Source organism: Thamnophis sirtalis, unplaced genomic scaffold (genome assembly GCF_051295495.1).
Source record: "Thamnophis sirtalis isolate CommonGarterSnake01/CBP01778 unplaced genomic scaffold, rThaSir2_p1.2 scaffold_3, whole genome shotgun sequence".
Classification (NCBI taxonomy): Eukaryota; Metazoa; Chordata; class Lepidosauria; order Squamata; family Natricidae; genus Thamnophis; species Thamnophis sirtalis.
Window position 1 is genome coordinate 33,663,623 of NW_028261383.1, and position 17,353 is coordinate 33,680,975.

The 17,353-nt window shown below is 39.7% G+C and overlaps 1 protein-coding gene across 1 annotated transcript; it reads left to right on the plus strand.

Moving 5' to 3' along the window:
- Positions 1–5,780: 5,780 nt before the first annotated feature.
- Positions 5,781–11,220, plus strand: LOC148047884 (olfactory receptor 2G3-like). The gene is made up of 3 exons (XM_087708182.1): positions 5,781–6,719; positions 8,496–8,567; positions 11,104–11,220. Exons 1-3 carry the CDS (start codon positions 5,781–5,783, stop codon positions 11,218–11,220), a joined length of 1,128 nt encoding a protein of 375 aa, XP_087564308.1.
- Positions 11,221–17,353: the final 6,133 nt, after the last annotated feature.

Here is a 17,353-nt window from a genome sequence, read left to right on the forward strand (position 1 = left end):
TTTTCCCCTAACTATTTGTATAAAGATTATTCTTTATATTACTCATGTTGCCTTGTATTCTAGTATGGACTGCATCAGTAGAGGCTAAACCAATTTAATTGTATACATGATGTACAATAACAATAAAGGATTTGAACTTTGAACTTTATATAATTTATATAATACACACATACAAATGCATGAGGAACTATGCGATTTCCCATGGCCAACTCTCTGCAAGACAAGGATTACACTAATATCAAAGAAATAGTGGAATTGAATAATTAAAGAAAGGATGCAAAAGGAGAAATAGAATGAAATGCAAATTGCAAAAATTATAATAATTGCTTTATTTAAAATAATTAAATAGAATGTTAAATTGTCCCTCAGCAAGTTGTCCCCTGGTGAGTTGGCGGTGGTGAGTTGGTCATGGCAAGTTAGCCGCACTGAGTTGGCTGTGGCAAGTTGCCCGATTCTGCATGTATGTAACAGGGAAGAAGATGTTTATATAGAATAACAGAGTTTGAAGGGATCTTGGAGGTTTTCTAATCCAACCGCCTGCCTAGGCAGAATATCCTACACCACTTCAGTCAAATGGTTATCCAACATCTTCTTAAAGACTTCCTGTGTTGGGGCATTCACAACTTCTGGAGGCAAGCTGTTCCACTGATTAACTGTTCTGTCAGGAAATTTCTCCTCAGTTCTAAGTTGCTTCTCTCCTTGATTAGTTTCCACCCATTGTTTCTTGTCCTGCCCTCAGGTGCTTTGGAGAATAGTTTGACTCCCTCTTCTTTGTGGCAACCCCTGAGATATTGGAACACTTCTATCATGTCTCCCCTAGTCCCTCTTTTCATTAAACTAGACATACCCAGTTTCTGCAATATATTCTCTCTCTCTCTCTGTCTCTCTCTCTCCACTCTCTCTCTCTCTCCTCTCTGTCTCTCTGTCTCTCTCTGTCTCTCTCTCTGTCTCTCTCCTCTCTGTCTCTCTCTGTCTCTCTCTGTCTCTCTGTCTCCCTCCCCTCTGTCTCTCTGTCTCTCTGTCTCTCCCCTCTCTGTCTCTCTCTGTCTCTCTCCCTCCCTCCCTCCCTCCCTCTCTCATATCATCTATAATAAGTACCGGTACTTATTTTCTTAATTATGAAGGCAAAGAATTACTTCATTTTAGAGCATTTGAATATTTTCTAGAAGAGAGTGAATGTTGATAGTGAAATATATTGTAACCTAGTTTTTCATTGATTATAGTCAACTTCACCAAGCGTGATCTGAAGGTATAATAAATCTGAATGTTTGCCAGACTGTTTCAAGTTGTTAATGTTAATGTGTCTTTTTCCTCACTTGGAGCTGAACCCAGAAGGACATTTCTTCCAACAATACCTAAGAGACCTATATTCGCTTTCCAATGTTTCCAACCCTATGAACCAATTATCTAAAATCATCAATCTCTCTTCTTTTTTCATTTAAGTGTGCTGGGTTTGTGGCAGTGATGGGAGAATTGATATGTAAGTTCCAAAGTGAAAAAAAGCATAAAATCAGTAAGATTTATATCTAGTAAAGTTGGCTAGCTTTTGCAGTGCCAATATTCACACGTATGAAACTAGAATTCATGGAGAGTTTCTCTGCATGAAAAATAAGATAAGATGTGCTTCTTGTCAAATCTGTCCCTCTCCGTCTCATAATCATTATCTTATTTACTTAGTGTATTTCAGCTTCTGAGCGAGCTCCATTTTATGTTGGTGGGATTTATAATTCCTTTTCAGTATACATATTTAATTTTGACATATATCTTCCTCCTTTTTTTAAAAAAAAAGAGAACAAAAAAGTATACATATATAGTCATTGTGCTTTTAAATCCCTGGTTACAATTTCCAGCTATTCTCATCATTACATTTCTATAATTATACATCCTTTGTTGGAGCATAATCTCCTATTTCAATTTTCCTTATGCCACTGTCAACCTCTGAAACATCTTTTGTTTGCTTTTTATTCCCTTTTTGGGGGGCATATCCCCCTTTACCATTTTCCTTATACCACTGCCAACCCCAATGTAGTTTTTTGTCTGCTTTTTATTTCCCACTGTTTCCACCCCTTCATTATCTTTCCCCATTCTTCGTTCCCTCTTAAATTCCTGCCTCTCTGAGTCAGAATTCTATTTAGGCTTGATTTTAATTATTTTAATGATTTATGCATATTTTTTATAATTTCACGTAGTTCTTCAAATTCTCAGCTTTCCATGATGTCCAGTTCCAAAGTTACAGTTAATTATACAGTTCTTCTTTCAGAGTTTTGGCCAACTTAAATTTATCTACTTCAGCTACTATGGGGAAGAGCGACGGGAACCATCTTGGTCTTTTGTTCTTCCTTAAATGTCCAGTTCCAAAATTGCAGTTAGTTATGCAGATCTTATTTTGAGTTTCTGGTCCACCTCAAATTTAACTAATTCAATTTATGTGAAAACGGAAGAGAATCTGGGGCCATCTTGAACTCTTTGCCTCCTGCTTTTCCAAATTCTGATTTATGGCAGTTGGTTAATTAAAACTTCCCGCACAGTCAAGATTAGGTTATCAGTTATCAGTGAGAAGGTAGTGCTTTTTTCTTGATTTTTCTCCCTAATTGGAGTTGCTTAAGATATATCAGTTGGAAGAAGTTCAGATGAAATCCCTCAGAATTTTTGATTTCTGTTTCAAATCCAAACCAAATTTAGAGTTTATATTTGAGTAAGTTTGTCACTTCTCTGCTTTCTCCCTTTCTGTCTGAATTATTTCAAACGAATAGCTTTTGGGGGGGGGCTAGCGTTTCAACCCTCCATTTTCCCTTTCTTTCTTTCCTTTTGCCAAAATCCAGATCTGTCTATTAATATTATTTGTACTCTCAAGATTCTTTGCCTTTTCCAAGTTTTGATTTATGACTGTGGGTTAAATGAATCTTCTTACCGGTCTTTCATCTCGTCTCCTGTATGCTCCTGTTCAGTGCTTTGGCTGGGAGCCAGCTTCTGTGCAGCCATGCTGCTGCCCCTACTCCAATTTAGAGGGCAAATCTCCGACCTGCAAGGGACATGTTGCCTCTCTCTGGGTCTGATGAAATGCTGCCCCTTCTTGCCCCCCCCCCTCCAGGGAGTTCTGATCCAAAAAGAATCTTGGAGTAATTTGTCAGACAGGGTTCATGTGAGGCTCTTGAGAGCTTACACCCTCCCACATCTGTTCAGCTGGAGAGCTTCCAGTGAAATCAGGCTGTCCATTTTCTAAAGGTCTTTCTTAATGGGCATGTGATTATTATGGGGTAGAAGATTGCATTTTATCTCCCCGTTTCCTGAAATTTATTCTGCAAGGAGCACTTCCGGAAGCATTTTGTTTGAACCTCTGAATGTCCAGATTTTAGTGGGAGATAAATGTAATAAATAAATAAATGCCTGGATAAAAGAATAAATGTATTGCTGATGGGATGAGGATCCAGCACCTATAGTAACTGGAACATCTTTTTTCATTGTCATATAGAAACGTGAAGGAGGCTTCTGGAATCTACTTGTACAGGACAGGTGATCACATCTTGGAAATGGTGATGGAGAGGAAGAAGGTGATTGAGTCATAGAGCCTTAGTATAATTCACGACCGAAATCCTAATCAAATCTACGGGATGCTGAGATTTGCCCATGGCCTCCAAATTTGAGGCTCATGTCCATGCAATGCCCTTTCCTTTGCTGAACAAAGGGCTGAGATTTTATAATCAAATCTACCTTTGTCTGTTCCCTGTTATGTAAGTTTGTTTGTAGTCTTAGAATTATCTGAACTGGCTGGAAAGGGTTTCCTTCCCTCAGTGGTGAAATTCAAATTTTTGTTAGGGATTCTGTGGGCGTGGCTTGGTGGGCTTGGTGTGGTTTGGTGGGCGTGGCTTGGTGGGTGTGGCAGGGGAAGGATACTGCAAAATCCCCATTCCCAACCCACTTTGGAGCCAGTGAGAGGTGGTATTTACCGGTTCCCAGAACTACTCAGATTTTCCGCTACTGGTTCTCCAGAACCTGTCAGAATCTGCTAAATTTCACCCCTGCCTTCCCTGGCTTGTTATATTTTCTTCCTGATATCTCTCAACCAATTGATGAAGGCAGTTTTGTAACATGTCATGGAGAAAATTTATGACATCACTAAGGGTGAGGATGCCTTGATGGTACATTATCAATTAATCAGTTGATAATGAGGGCATTTATAGAATAGAATAGAATAGAATAGAATAGAATAGAATAGAATAGAATAGAATAGAATAGAATAGAATAGAATAGAATAGAATAACAGAGTTGGAAGGGATCTTGGAAGTCTTCTAGTCCAACTCCCTGCTCAAGCAGGAAATCCTACACCATTTCCAACAAATGGTTCTCCAATCTTTGCTCACACTCAGTTTTAAAAGAGGGATGGGCAACCTCCATTATTCTGGACTGCATATGGCCGTTGACCCTAGATCAGGGTGAGGCTTAGGGTTGTGACCCTCTAGAAAGCTCAGCCGTTTTGAACAAAATTGGGCACCCATGTCAACCAAGCTTGCCTTCCTTTTTTGTCCTGCCCCAAATAGTTAAGCACAGCATTGTGATTGGGCTTCAACTGTCTGGGAATTTCATAGACTGTATCTATGAGATGAGCATAGGACTAGAGATGGGAAGGCCTGGAGAAAACTGGAAAAATTGGGGGAGGGGGGAAACCCAATTTCCCCCCATTTTTTTCTAAATGGCTTTCTCCAATTTTTTCTGTTTTTTTCCCCATGCCTTACCATCTCTACATAGGACATACAGCATTGTCTCTAATTTTCCTGCATAGAGGGAGTTGTTCCCAAAGAATGTTCTAAGCTAAATATTGTTACTTAGTTGGAAATCAAGCACAATCAGGATGATCTTTTAGGGGGAAAACAGTAACTGTGGTCCTAGTTTAAGGGCTTTTGTTAAAAATAAATAAAAGGGAAACTTAAACCACTGATCCTATGGTAAGGGAGATCTACCTCAAAGATCTCCCTTACAATTCACCTCATGGATTGAGGTGAAGTTTGCCACTTATCTATAAGAATTATAGCCAATATCTTTGACCTTACCCATTCTGGCACCAGAAAATGGATTCTGGTGGACTGTGGAGCATGTTTGATGTTGACATGTGTTACAAGTGTGGCTTCTTTCAGCCTCTTAGCTAGGGCAGATCTGTCAAAAAAGAATTTCAAAAACTATTCATTGTATCATACCGCCAAATATTGCAAAGCTTTGTGCCCTGTAATTAGCATATTCACTTCTCACATAGTTAGATAGTACTTTACAGTTATAATAAGCTTTTAGGGGTTAATGGAGGAATGTGTTTGTGAGAGCCCTTGGCAATAGCTATCTCACTGAACAATGATTAGATTTTGTATCACTAGGAAAAAATAAAACTTTTGTACAGGAAATTCAATGTATGAAATGGGAAAATTAATTGTACCTAGCTAAGTACATCCTATCAGGAGAGTTGGACAGGGTGTACAAAAGGAATGACCTTATATTATCAATCTTTTAGATAAAGACTGGGCAATTGGCAAAAAACAACACAGAAGAGGTAAATCTCTAAATTGTTATCCATACACAATTCCTCCTCAGCAAGGCATTAAATAGTCAGAAAGAAGCAGATATGGACCGCAAATCATTTTCAAAGAGTCTACTAATTAAGCTTCCATCTAGATTACCGGAGACAAAATTCAAGCAGCACTTCTAAGTGAATCAATTGATCATGTTGGATTGCTGTCAATTGTTTGAACTAGATTCCTTGAGTGTATCATTACTTGTTCTAATGTGTACAGACAATGAACAAGGAAAGCTCGTGGGAAACCAGTAACCAAAGCAACCAAGGAGAATTCATCTTGCTGGGAGTTGCTGACCGGCCACGCTTGGAGATGTTGCTCTTTGCTCTTGTCCTGGCTTGCTACTTGATGACTCTTTTGGGCAACACAACCATCATCGTGACGTCGAGACTAGATCCAGGGCTCCATACCCCCATGTATTTCTTCCTCAGCAACCTTTCCTTCCTTGACCTTTGCTTCACCACCAGTCTTGGGCCTCATGTTCTGGTGAACTTCTGGAGAAAAAGAAAGACCATCCCTTATGGTGCCTGTGTTGCTGAAATGTATATCTCCCTTGCTCTGGGCTCCACAGAGTGTATTTTGTTGGCTGCCATGGCCTATGACCGTTATGCCGCCATCTGTCATCCTCTGCGCTACACTTTGATTATGAGCCAGTCTCTGTGTTTCACGATGGCTGCTGTCTCCTGGGTAAGCGGTTTCAGTGTCTCATTAGTTCATACAGTGATGATTCTTAGGCTTCCATTGTGTGGGCGAAATCACTTAGATCATTTCTTTTGTGAGCTCCCTGCCATTCTGAAACTGGCCTGTGTTGACACTTCCCTTAATGAAGCTTTGATGCTGTCTGGAAGTGTGGTGTTTCTTCTAGCACCGGTTAGTCTCATCACAGTCTCTTATGGCTATATAGCAGCTGCAGTCATTAGGATCCCTTCGGCTGAGGGCAGGAAGAGGGCCTTCAACACTTGTTCCTCCCACTTGATGGTGGTCTGGCTCTTCTATGGCACGGCCACCTTTAGTTATCTGCTGCCTCGCTCCACCTCCTCCCGTGATGAAGGCAAGATGATTTCCCTTTTCTACACCTTTGTCACCACCATGCTTAACCCACTGATCTATACTCTGAGGAACAAAGAGGTGCATAAAGCTCTCCACAGACTAATCAAGAAGAAATAAACACACAATTCGAAGCTGCTTTGAAGTTTCAACAGTAATACTCTTTATTTATTATTTTTGCAGTGCTTTTCATTGTGCCTTCTTTTGTCTCTCTTTTTTTTCACAAACACATTAGGTTTCACAGCAGTACACAGACTATAAATAAAAGTTTTTTTAAAAAAAAACCTCTTCCCCATGATGTCTTAGCAATTTTGTTTCCCCGTGTAAAAGGCACCTACTGAAGTTCTTCTAAGTCAATGCTTAGAATGTTTTCGCCACCGAGTGTCGAAACGGGGGCGCACATGAGTGCATGGGGGAGCACCAGAAACTGGAAGAGCAGCATCCTGGCGCGCATGCATGCCAGCACCAGAGTCTTGAAGAGCAGTTCCCCGGTGCGCATGCATACACCAGGAAGCTGATCTTCTGGTTCCCAGTGTGCGCATGCACTCTGGTCATCTGGTTTTCCGCTTTTTGGCATGCATGAATGTGCGAAGACCAGAAGAGCAATGGGCGATGGCTGGCAGAGTTGGAGAAATGACAGCTTCTGTCCATCTCCTCCCGTGATCGACGCAAGATGATTTCCATTTTCTACACCTTTGTTACCACCATGCTTAACCCACTGATCTACACTCTGAGGAACAAAGAGGTGCATAAAGCTCTCCGCAGACTAATGAAGAAAAAATAAACACACAATTCGAAGCTGCATTTCAAGATTCCACAGGAATGGTCTTTTTTTTTTTTTTAGTACTTTTGATTGTACCTTCCTTTCTTTTCTCTCTTTTTTCATAATAAATATGCAATTTATCTTGATACCACACAACTACCCAAAACTAATGAATTAAAAGTATACAAACCCCTAAACCCAACCATAGGAAGTCACTTTCTGAAATGTGTTTAGCCTGTTGTGGATAATATACTTCATCTTCTTTCAACTCTGTCCCTTGATATTCCCTCATGAAAAAGGCATCTTCTGAAGTTCTTGAAATTTTCTTTTAATGAGAATATGAACAGTTATTACTCCACCCTAGCAAATATAGAATACAATAGAATTCTTTGTTGGCCAAGTATGATTGGACTGTCTGATGTATACGCTCTCAGCGTACATAAGGGGAATAAAATACATTCATCAAAAATAAAAAATTCAATACTTAGTGATAGTCAAGGTTATTAATAAGCTGAACTAAGAAGAAGAATTTGCTTATGATTTTCTTCCTTTATGAAACCAGTTCCCAAGCTTTCTCTTTTTGTAGACTCTGAGATCGTCATAATCAGCTTTTGAAGACTATAATATAATCTAATATAATCCAGAGTCAGCAATGGCCTTTTGGGGGTATGTATGTATGTATGTATGTATGTATGTGTGTGTGTGTGTGTGTGTGTGTGTGTGTGTGTGTGTGTGTGTGTATATATATATATATATATAAAATGGTTCTTCCGTGGTGTCAGTAGGACCCCAAAAGTAAACAGTTGACATGTAATTTATTTGATATGAACTATGCTTCTTGCATTAGAAAATAAAATTAGGTGCTTTGAAATTACGTGCATTGCTTGTAACAATTATCAATAAAATACAGAATGAAATAATACTGGATAATAGTTTTTGTTTTTTTAATGTAATGCAACTCTCTTGCATGGCTGTCCCATTCACAAATGTAACAAAAATACTAGGTACATGAGTTGTGTTCCAAGCAGCAGAACCATCATTTTTAGATCTTCACAGATATTCTAGTTTTACATGGTATACTGGATGCACTTCAAGAAAAGTTCCATGTTTTCATGTTTCTGCCAAGTGAGCGGCACAGCCAACAGCTATGGAAAGCTGTCCATTGCCATTGTGTAAAAACAGAAGATTTATATAAAATGGTACATGATAGGTTAAATTACACATTATTTGCATGATTAGCAGCCAAAAATCAATAAGAAACAACCCAAAGTATTCAGGAAATAAAATCTTTGTGCCCACTGTAAGCAATCAATCAAAATAGTGAAAGTAGCAATAAAAGGTAAAGAATCATAGCAAAATTAGCATGCTATTAAAATGATCAGGAGAATAATATATCTTTGTCCGGCATCAAAAGACAATGAAGACAACACTAATTATAGTTCACTGGAAAAAGCATCCCAAATTTATGGGACTACTGATGAGAAGGCCTGTGTGTAGATACTCATATGGAAATGAGAGTTGGTTACATCAAGAGACACATATTGATAAATTGAACGTGGCACAGATGGAGAATGTCAGAAATGTGTGTGGTTCAAGAATGAATAATGTCCATCTGTGCTGAATATTGAGTGACCAGGATAAAAGAAGACACTGAGGTAGTTTGTTCACACAGAGAGTGTCAGAGTTCCAAAGGATGCCCTAATTAATTTATGAGCCTTGAGCCAAGTTTCAAAGGAAATTCAGTGATTTATTAGGAGCAACATGTCAGCACATTCCTGAGTGGAGTTAGCTCTTCCCCACGTGATTTACGGCCCAACCATGATTCTGTTTCCCCCCTCTCCTCCCAGGGTGTGTCATAAATCACATTCTCAAATGGAGCATTTTTGTGGGCTGTAAAAACCACACCTCTCCAGTTGGCTATGGTAACCTGGGATACAATCTGGAGAAAGGTATGCTTCTGGTCGTGGCAGCTTCCCTCTCCTGCCTATGGCAACTCAAGAGCAGGAATGCTTTACAGTTGACAGAGAGTGTTAGGAATATAATCTAATGATTGGGTTGGCAATATATAAATCATGTAACAATGCTGTACCTGTTTCTTTAAATCATGCTGTAAATGTGATTGGTTGCTGTTTCCTCAATCGGCCATAAGATGGAGCTGACTGTTAGAAGTGCCGTATAGTGATCAGCATGAGCTATTGTAAGTTTTGCAACTGCTAACACTTTGTGTACCAGACTTTTTGTATGATTATGGACTATGTTATTTGGATTATCCCTTAACTGAAAGACGTTGATGACTGTCTGTCTTAACCGTGTATGACTGGACTGTTTGTTGGACTCTGATACCTCTATTTCCACGAAAGTAAAAGCCTATTTAAACTGCAGTGTCTCTGTATGCTGGTTTGTGTGTTCTCCAAAACTACTCTCACAACGCTTCTCTGAACGCACTCGCTCTCCCAACGGGGAGCTTACCTAACAGAGTATATTAAAAATAATTGCAAAAAACAAATATAGAAATGAGTAGTGAATGGCTGGAGAGAAAGGGAAGACTAAGAAGGCCTTGTATGGATGAAGCTGAAGAGATACCATGAGTTTGGGGCCAAAATAAGTTGAGATATAGTCACTGCAACTACAGCAGCCCGAAATCCCTAAAAACACTTACCAAGGAAGTCCCTCTAGGAGCGCTGAAGTCTTTCAGAATAATGTATTCGGAGTCCTCAATGCCAAATCTGGGACCACTTTGCGCAGATGAAGCAGGAAAGCTTCTGGGCAATGGGTGGTTTGCCTAGCATATATTGACAATGCTAAAGATGCAGTTGTTCCTTACTGCCCCCTCAATGGAGGTAGAAAGAGAGAAAACACTGCTGAGTAGCAGGGTGGAAGGATATAGGCTCTCTGGGTTCACTTCAGTGGTGGGATTCAACATTTTTTACTACCGGTTCTGTGGGGGTGGCTCCGTGGGTATGGTATGGCTTTGTGGGGGTGGCTTTGTGGGAGTGGCGGGAGAAGGATACTGTAAAATCTCCGTTCCCTCCCCACTCCAGGGGAAAGTTACTACAAAATCCCCATTCCCTCCCAATCAGCTGTTGTTGTTGTTGTTGTTGTTGTTGTTGTTGTTTTTGCAATGCTTCCAACATTTGGTATATGATTTGTGACAAAAGAATGTAGACTAGATGGAAAGTCCATGCAGAGGACATAGGTTCCTCAGTCCCCTTCTATTGGGCCTAAATTGGATATGGGGGCCAAAGACATTCTAGAAATTTTGTCCATAATTGTGTGTAGATGTGTGTGTGCAACTTTAATTTAACAGAGAGAGGGGGGGGCAAACAATTAAAGTGTATGTGTGTTTCTTGCCTACAACCTTTAACCTGACTTGGCATCTTGTGCTGCAAAGATTGCACAAAAATTAATTCCATCATACAGTTCCAGCAACAGCAAATACAATTTCATGACACTATTTGAAAGTTACTGCTCTGTTTGTTGATCCAAACTTTTGCACATCACTTCCTCCCACTCCTGCATCTTTTCTCCTGTGACTTTTCTGACCCCCCCCTTTCCTTCCTGGATGAGCTTTGGGAAATGGTTTCAAGGGCTTTGCTGAACTCTATAGGGAAGTGTCTTGCTTGCTGCTAATTGTTCATCTTGAGTCCTGGTGCCATGAGGCTCTGTGGCAATTTTTCTACAGAGTAACATAGCAACTTTCCGTAACTGGTCCTCCCTTTCTCCTTCCACTCCCAGAAAACACCTACAAAGTCTACCATTCTGCTTTCTCAGATTGATTATCCTGTGCCTGTTGGATATCAAATTTTCTGGAGCACCGACGACCGGGAACAGCCACGATGCTGGACTGAATAAGGTGGGCTGACGTCCAGAATTTTGATGGAAATGTCGCTTTCTGCCTTTCTCATCTCCTTTGATGTTGCCTATTCAACACTCCAAATGTTCAAGTTGCAAGATTTTCCCTTCTTTTATATTATTGTCTCTCTAGTGTAATTCTCTTTTTTTTCTTTAAACAGAAAGATGCATTAATTTTGGCTTTTAGCTTTCTTTCCCTTTAAGATCAACTGAAATATGGTCTTGAAATTATTGATGCAATGTTATCTCCATTTGCTTGAGATTAAGTCCTATGAGAAATGCACTAATCGGTCTGACTATTTTCATTTTGTTCATTACCTCAGCCTTTGTTCTTTCAATCCTTTCTTCCTCTGTTCCTATCTAAATATTTCTGTTAGCTTGGATCTAGTTTCCTCAGTGATTCTTTCTGTTCTCTTTTTAGGGGGGCTCTCCTCCCCACCAATCTGTCTCCTGTCCCCACATTTCAATCCAACCTCTAGCCTCTGGAGTAGAAAGATCCATTCAGAGATGCTCCAGTGTGAACTATTTTGGCCTGAAAATATGTCATCTGATCCTTGAGTAGAGGTTGATTCTTCCTAAGAAGAAGACAAGGAGTCAAAATTAGGGATTTTTACCTGAGATCATACAGGAATCTAAGATCCTCCAAGCCAACGCTTTCTGGGTGAGTCAAGAGGCTGCAAATTTCTCTTACTCAGACACAGTTGGGAAATGGAATATTTGGGAAATGGAATGAGTTAGGGTTAGGGAGATTTCACACCTGGCCAGTGTCTTTTTTCACTTTTACCATCGGGCGGAAGACACAGAAATATAGCCAGCCAGACAAACAAGTTTAAAAACAGCTTCTACCCATGGTAAACACAATATAACACCACAAACAGATTAATATGATGGATTTCACTGGTGCCAGTGTAGTGTGTAATACGTATGTATATACCATAATATCATACACTAGAGTAATATACGTGTTGCACAGAATATGACATACATATGGAAATGTATGACTAGTTTTTTCCCCTAAATATTTGTATAAAGATTATTCTTTATATTACTCATGTTGCCTTGTATTCTAGTATGGACTGCATCAGTAGAGGCTAAACCACTTTAATTGTATATATGATGTACAATAACAATAAAGGATTTGAACTTTGAACTTTATATAATTTATGTAATACACACATACACATGCATGAGGAACTATGCGATTTGCCATGGCCAACTCTCTGCAAGACAAGGATTACACTAATATCAAAGAAATAGTGGAATTGAATAATTAAAGAAAGGATGCAAAAGGAGAAATAGAATGAAATGCGAATTGCAAAAATTATAATAATTGCTTTATTTTAAATAATTAAATAGAATTGTTAAATTGTCCCTCAGCAAGTTGTCCCCTGGTGAGTTGGCGGTGGTGAGTTGGCCATGGCAAGTTAGCCGCACCGAGTTGGCTGTGTCAAGTTGCCCAATTCCGCATGTATGTAACAGGGAAGAAGATGTTTATATAGAATAACAGAGTTTGAAGGGATCTTGGAGGTTTTCTAATCCAACCGCCTGCCTAGGCAGAATATCCTACACCACTTCAGTCAAATGGTTATCCAACATCTTCTTAAAGACGTCCAGTGTTGGGGCATTCACAACTTCTGGAGGCAAGCTGTTCCACTGATTAACTGTTCTAATTGTCAGGAAATATCTTCTTAGTTCTAGGTTGCTTCTCTCCTTGATTAGTTTCCACCCATTGTTTCTTGTCCTGCCCTCAGGTGCTTTGGAGAATAGTTTGACTCCCTCTTCTTTGTGGCAACCCCTGAGATATTGGAAGACTGCTATCATGTCTCCCCTAGTCCTTCTTTTCATTACCCAGTTCCTGCAATATATTCATTCTCTCTCTCTCTCTCTCTCTCCCCTCTCTCTCTCTCTGTCTTTCTCTCCTCTCTGTCTCTGTCTGTCTGTCTGTCTGTCTCTCCTCCTCTCTGTCTCTGTCTCTGTCTGTGTGTGTGTGTGTCTCTCTCTGTCTCTCTCCCCTCTCTCTCTCTGTCTCTCTGCCCTCTCTCTGTGTGTGTCTTTCTGTCTCTCTCCTCTCTGTCTCTGTCTGTCTGTCTGTCTGTCTCTCCTCCTCTCTGTCTCTGTCTCTGTCTGTGTGTGTCTCTCTCTCTTTCTCTGTCTCTCCCCCCTCTCTCTCTCTCTCTCTCTCCCCTCTCTCGGTGTGTCTTTCTGTCTCTCTCCTCTCTGTCTCTGTCTGTCTGTCTCTCTCTCTCTCATATCATCTATGATAAGTACCCGTACTTATTTTTCTTAATTATGAAGGCAAATAATTACTTCATTTTAGAATATCTGAATATTTTCTAGAAGAGAGTGAATGTTGATAGTGAAATATATTGTAACCTAGTTTTTCATTGATTACAGTCAACTTCACCAAGCGTGATCTGAAGGTATAATAAATCTGAATGTTGGCCAGACTGTTTCAAGTTGTTAATGTTAATGTGTCTTTTCCCCCAGAAGGACATTTCTTTCAACAATACCTAACAGACCTATATTCGCTTTCCAATGTTTCCCACCCTATGAACCAATTATCTAAAATCATCAATCTCTCTTCTTTTTTCATTTAATTGTGCTAGGTTTGTGGCACTGATGGGAGAATTGATATGTAAGTTCCAAAGTGAAAAAAAGCATAAAATTAGTAAGGTTTATATCTAGCTTTTGCAGTGCCAATATTCACACGTATGAAACTAGAATTCATGGAGAGTTTCTCTGCATGAAAAATAAGATAAGATGTGCTTCTTGTCAAATCTGTCCCTCTCCGTCTCATAATCATTATCTTATTTACTTAGTGTATTTCAGCTTCTGAGCGAGCTGCATTTTATGTTGATGGGATTTATAATTCCTTTTCAGTATACATATTTAATTTTGACATATATCTTCCTCCTTTTTTAAAAAAAAAAGAGAACAAAAAGTATACATATATAGTCATTGTGCTTTTAAATCCCTGGTTACAATTCCCAGCTATTTTCATAATTATATTTATATAATTATACTTCCTTTGTTGGGACATAATCTCCTATTTCAATTTTCCTTATGCCACTGTCAACCTCTGAAACATCTTTTGTCTCCTTTTTATTCCCTTTTTATGGGACACATCTCTCCTTTACCATTTTCCTTATACCACTGCCAACCCCAATGTAGTTTTTTGTCTGCTTTTTATTTCCCACTGTTTCCACCCCTTCATTATCTTTCCCCCATTCTTTGTTCCCTCTTAAATTCCTGCTTCTCTGAATTCAGAATTCTATTTAGGCTTGATTTTAATGATTTATGCATATTTTTTATAATTTCACGTAGTTCTTCAAATTCCCAGCTTTCCATGATTTCCAGTTCCAAAGTTACAGTTAATTGTACAGTTCTTCTTTCAGAGTTCTGGTCCACCTTAAATTTATCTACTTCAGCTGCTATGGGGAAGAGCGACGGGAGCCATCTTGGTCTTTTGTTCTTCCTTAAATGTCCAGTTCCAAAATTGCAGTTAGTAATGCAGATCTTATTTTGAGTTGCTGGTCCACCTCAAATTTAACTAATTCAATTTATGTGAAAACGGAAGAGAATCTGGGGCCATCTTGAACTCTTTGCCTCCTGCTTTTCCAAATTCTGATTTATGGCAGTTGGTTAATTAAAACTTCCCGCACAGTCAAGATTAGGTTATCAGTTATCAGTGAGAAGGTCGTGCTTTTTTCTTGATTTTTCTCCCTAATTGGAGTTGCTTAAGATATATCAGTTGGAAGAAGTTCAGATTAAATCCCTCAGAATTTTTGATTTCTGTTTCAAATCCAAACCAACTTTAGAGTTTATATTTGAGTAAGTTTGTCACTTCTCTGCTTTCTCCCTTTCTGTCTGAATTATTTCAAACAAATAGCTTTTTGGGGGGCTAGCGTTTCAACCCTCCATTTTCCCTTTCTTTCTTTCCTTTTGCCAAAATCCAGATCTGTCTATTAATATTATTTGTACTCTCAAGATTCTTTGCCTTTTCCAAGTTTTGATTTATGACTGTGGGTTAAATGAATCTTCTTACCGGTCTTTAATCTCGTTTCCTGTATGCTCCTGTTCAGTGCTTTGGCTGGAAGCCAGCTTCTGTGCAGCCATGCTGCTGCCCCTACTCCAATTCAGAGGGCAAATCTCCAACCTGCAAGGGACCTGTTGCCTCCCTCTGGGTCTGATGAAACGCTGCCCCTTCTTCGCCCCCCCCCTCCAGGGAGTTCTGATCCAAAAATAATCTTGGAGTAGTTTGTCAGAGAGGGTTCATGTGAGGCTCTTGAGAGCTCACACCCTCCCACATCTGTCCAGCTGGAGAGCTTCCAGTCAAATCTGGCTGTCCATTTTCTAAAGGTCTTTCTTAATGGGCATGTGATTATTATGGGGTAGAAGATTGCATTTTATCTCCCCGTTTCCTGAAACGTTCATTTATTCTGCAAGGAGCACTTCCGGAAGCATTTTGTTTGAACTTCTGAATGTCCAGATTTTAGTGAGAGATAAATGTAATAAATAAATAAATGCCTGGATAAAGGAATAAATGTATTGCTGATGGGAAGAGGATCCAGCACCTATAGTAACTGGAACATCTTTTTTCATTGTCATATAGAAACGTGAAGGAGGCTTCTGGAATCTACTTGTACAGGACAGGTGATCACATCTTGGAAATGGTGATGGAGAGGAAGAAGGTGATTGAGTCATAGAGCTTTAGTATAATTCACGACCGAAATCCTAATCAAATCTATGGGATGCTGAGATTTGCCCATGGCCTCCAAATTTGAGGCTCATGTCCATGCAACGCCCTTTCCTTTGCTGAACAAAGGGCTGAGATTTTATAATCAAATCTACCTCTGTCTGTTCCCTGTTATGTAAGTTTGTTTGTAGTCTTAGAATTATCTGAACTGGCTGGAAAGGGTTTCCTTCCCTCACTGGTGAAATTCAAATTTTTATTAGGGATTCTGTGGGCGTGGCTTGGTGGGCTTGGTGTGGTTTGGTGGGCGTGGCTTGGTGGGTGTGGCAGGGGAAGGATACTGCAAAATCCCCATTCCCAACCCAATTTGGAGCCAGTGAGAGGTGGTATTTACCGGTTCCCAGAACTACTCAGATTTTCCACTACTGGTTCTCCAGAACCTGTCAGAATCTGCTGAATTTCACCCCTGCCTTCCCTGGCTTGTTGCATCTTCTTCCTGATATCTCTCAACCAATTGAAGAAGGCAGTTTTGTAACATGTCCTGGAGAAAATTAATGAGATCAATAAGGGTGAGGATGCCTTGATGGTACATTATCAATTAATCAGTTGATAATGAGGGCATTTATAGAATAGAATAGAATAGAATAGAATAGAATAGAATAGAATAGAATAGAATAGAATAGAATAGAATAACAGAGTTGGAAGGGATCTTGGAAGTCTTCTAGTCCAACCCCCTGCTCAGGCAGGAAATCCTACACCATTTCCAACAAATGGTTGTCCAATCTTTGCTCACACTCAGTTTTAAAACAGGGATGAGCAACCTCCATCATTCTAGACTGCATATGGCCGTTGACCCTAGATCAGGGTGAGGCTTAGCGTTGTGACCCTCTAGAAAGCTCAGCCGTTTTGAACAAAATTGGACACCCATGTCAACCAAGCTTGCCTTCATTTTTTGTCCTGCCCCAAATAGTTAAGCACAGCATTGTGATTGGGCTTCAACTGTCTGGGAATTTCATAGACTGTATCTATGAGATGAGCATAGGACTAGAGATGGGAAGGCCTGGAAAAAACTGGAAAAATTGGGGGAGGGGAGGATTCAGTTTTCCCCCATTTTTTTCTAAATGGCTTTCTCCAATTTTTTCTGTTTTTTTTCCCATGCCTTACCATCTCTACATAGGACATATAGGATTGTCTCCAATTTTCCTGCATAGAGGGAGTTGTTCCCAAAGAATGTTCTAAGCTAAATATTGTTACTTAGTTGGAAATCAAGCACAATCAGGATGATCTTTTAGGGGGAAAACAGTAACTGTGGTCCTAGTTAAGGGCTTTTGTTAAAAATAAATAAAAGGGAAACTTAAACCACTGATCCTAAGGTAAGGGAGATCTACCTCAAAGATCTCCCTTACAATTCACCCCATGGATTGAGGTGAAGCTTGCCAC

Bases quoted from the DNA above. Each gene is read 5' to 3' on its own strand.
- LOC148047884 (XM_087708182.1), top strand. From the start codon at position 5,781: ATGAACAAGGAAAGCTCGTGGGAAACCAGTAACCAAAGCAACCAAGGA. The intron at 6,720-8,495 runs AAATAAACACAC...TTTCTGCCAAGT, and splicing joins TCCACAGACTAATCAAGAAG to GAGCGGCACAGCCAACAGCT. The intron at 8,568-11,103 runs GTACATGATAGG...TTCCACTCCCAG, and splicing joins CAGAAGATTTATATAAAATG to AAAACACCTACAAAGTCTAC.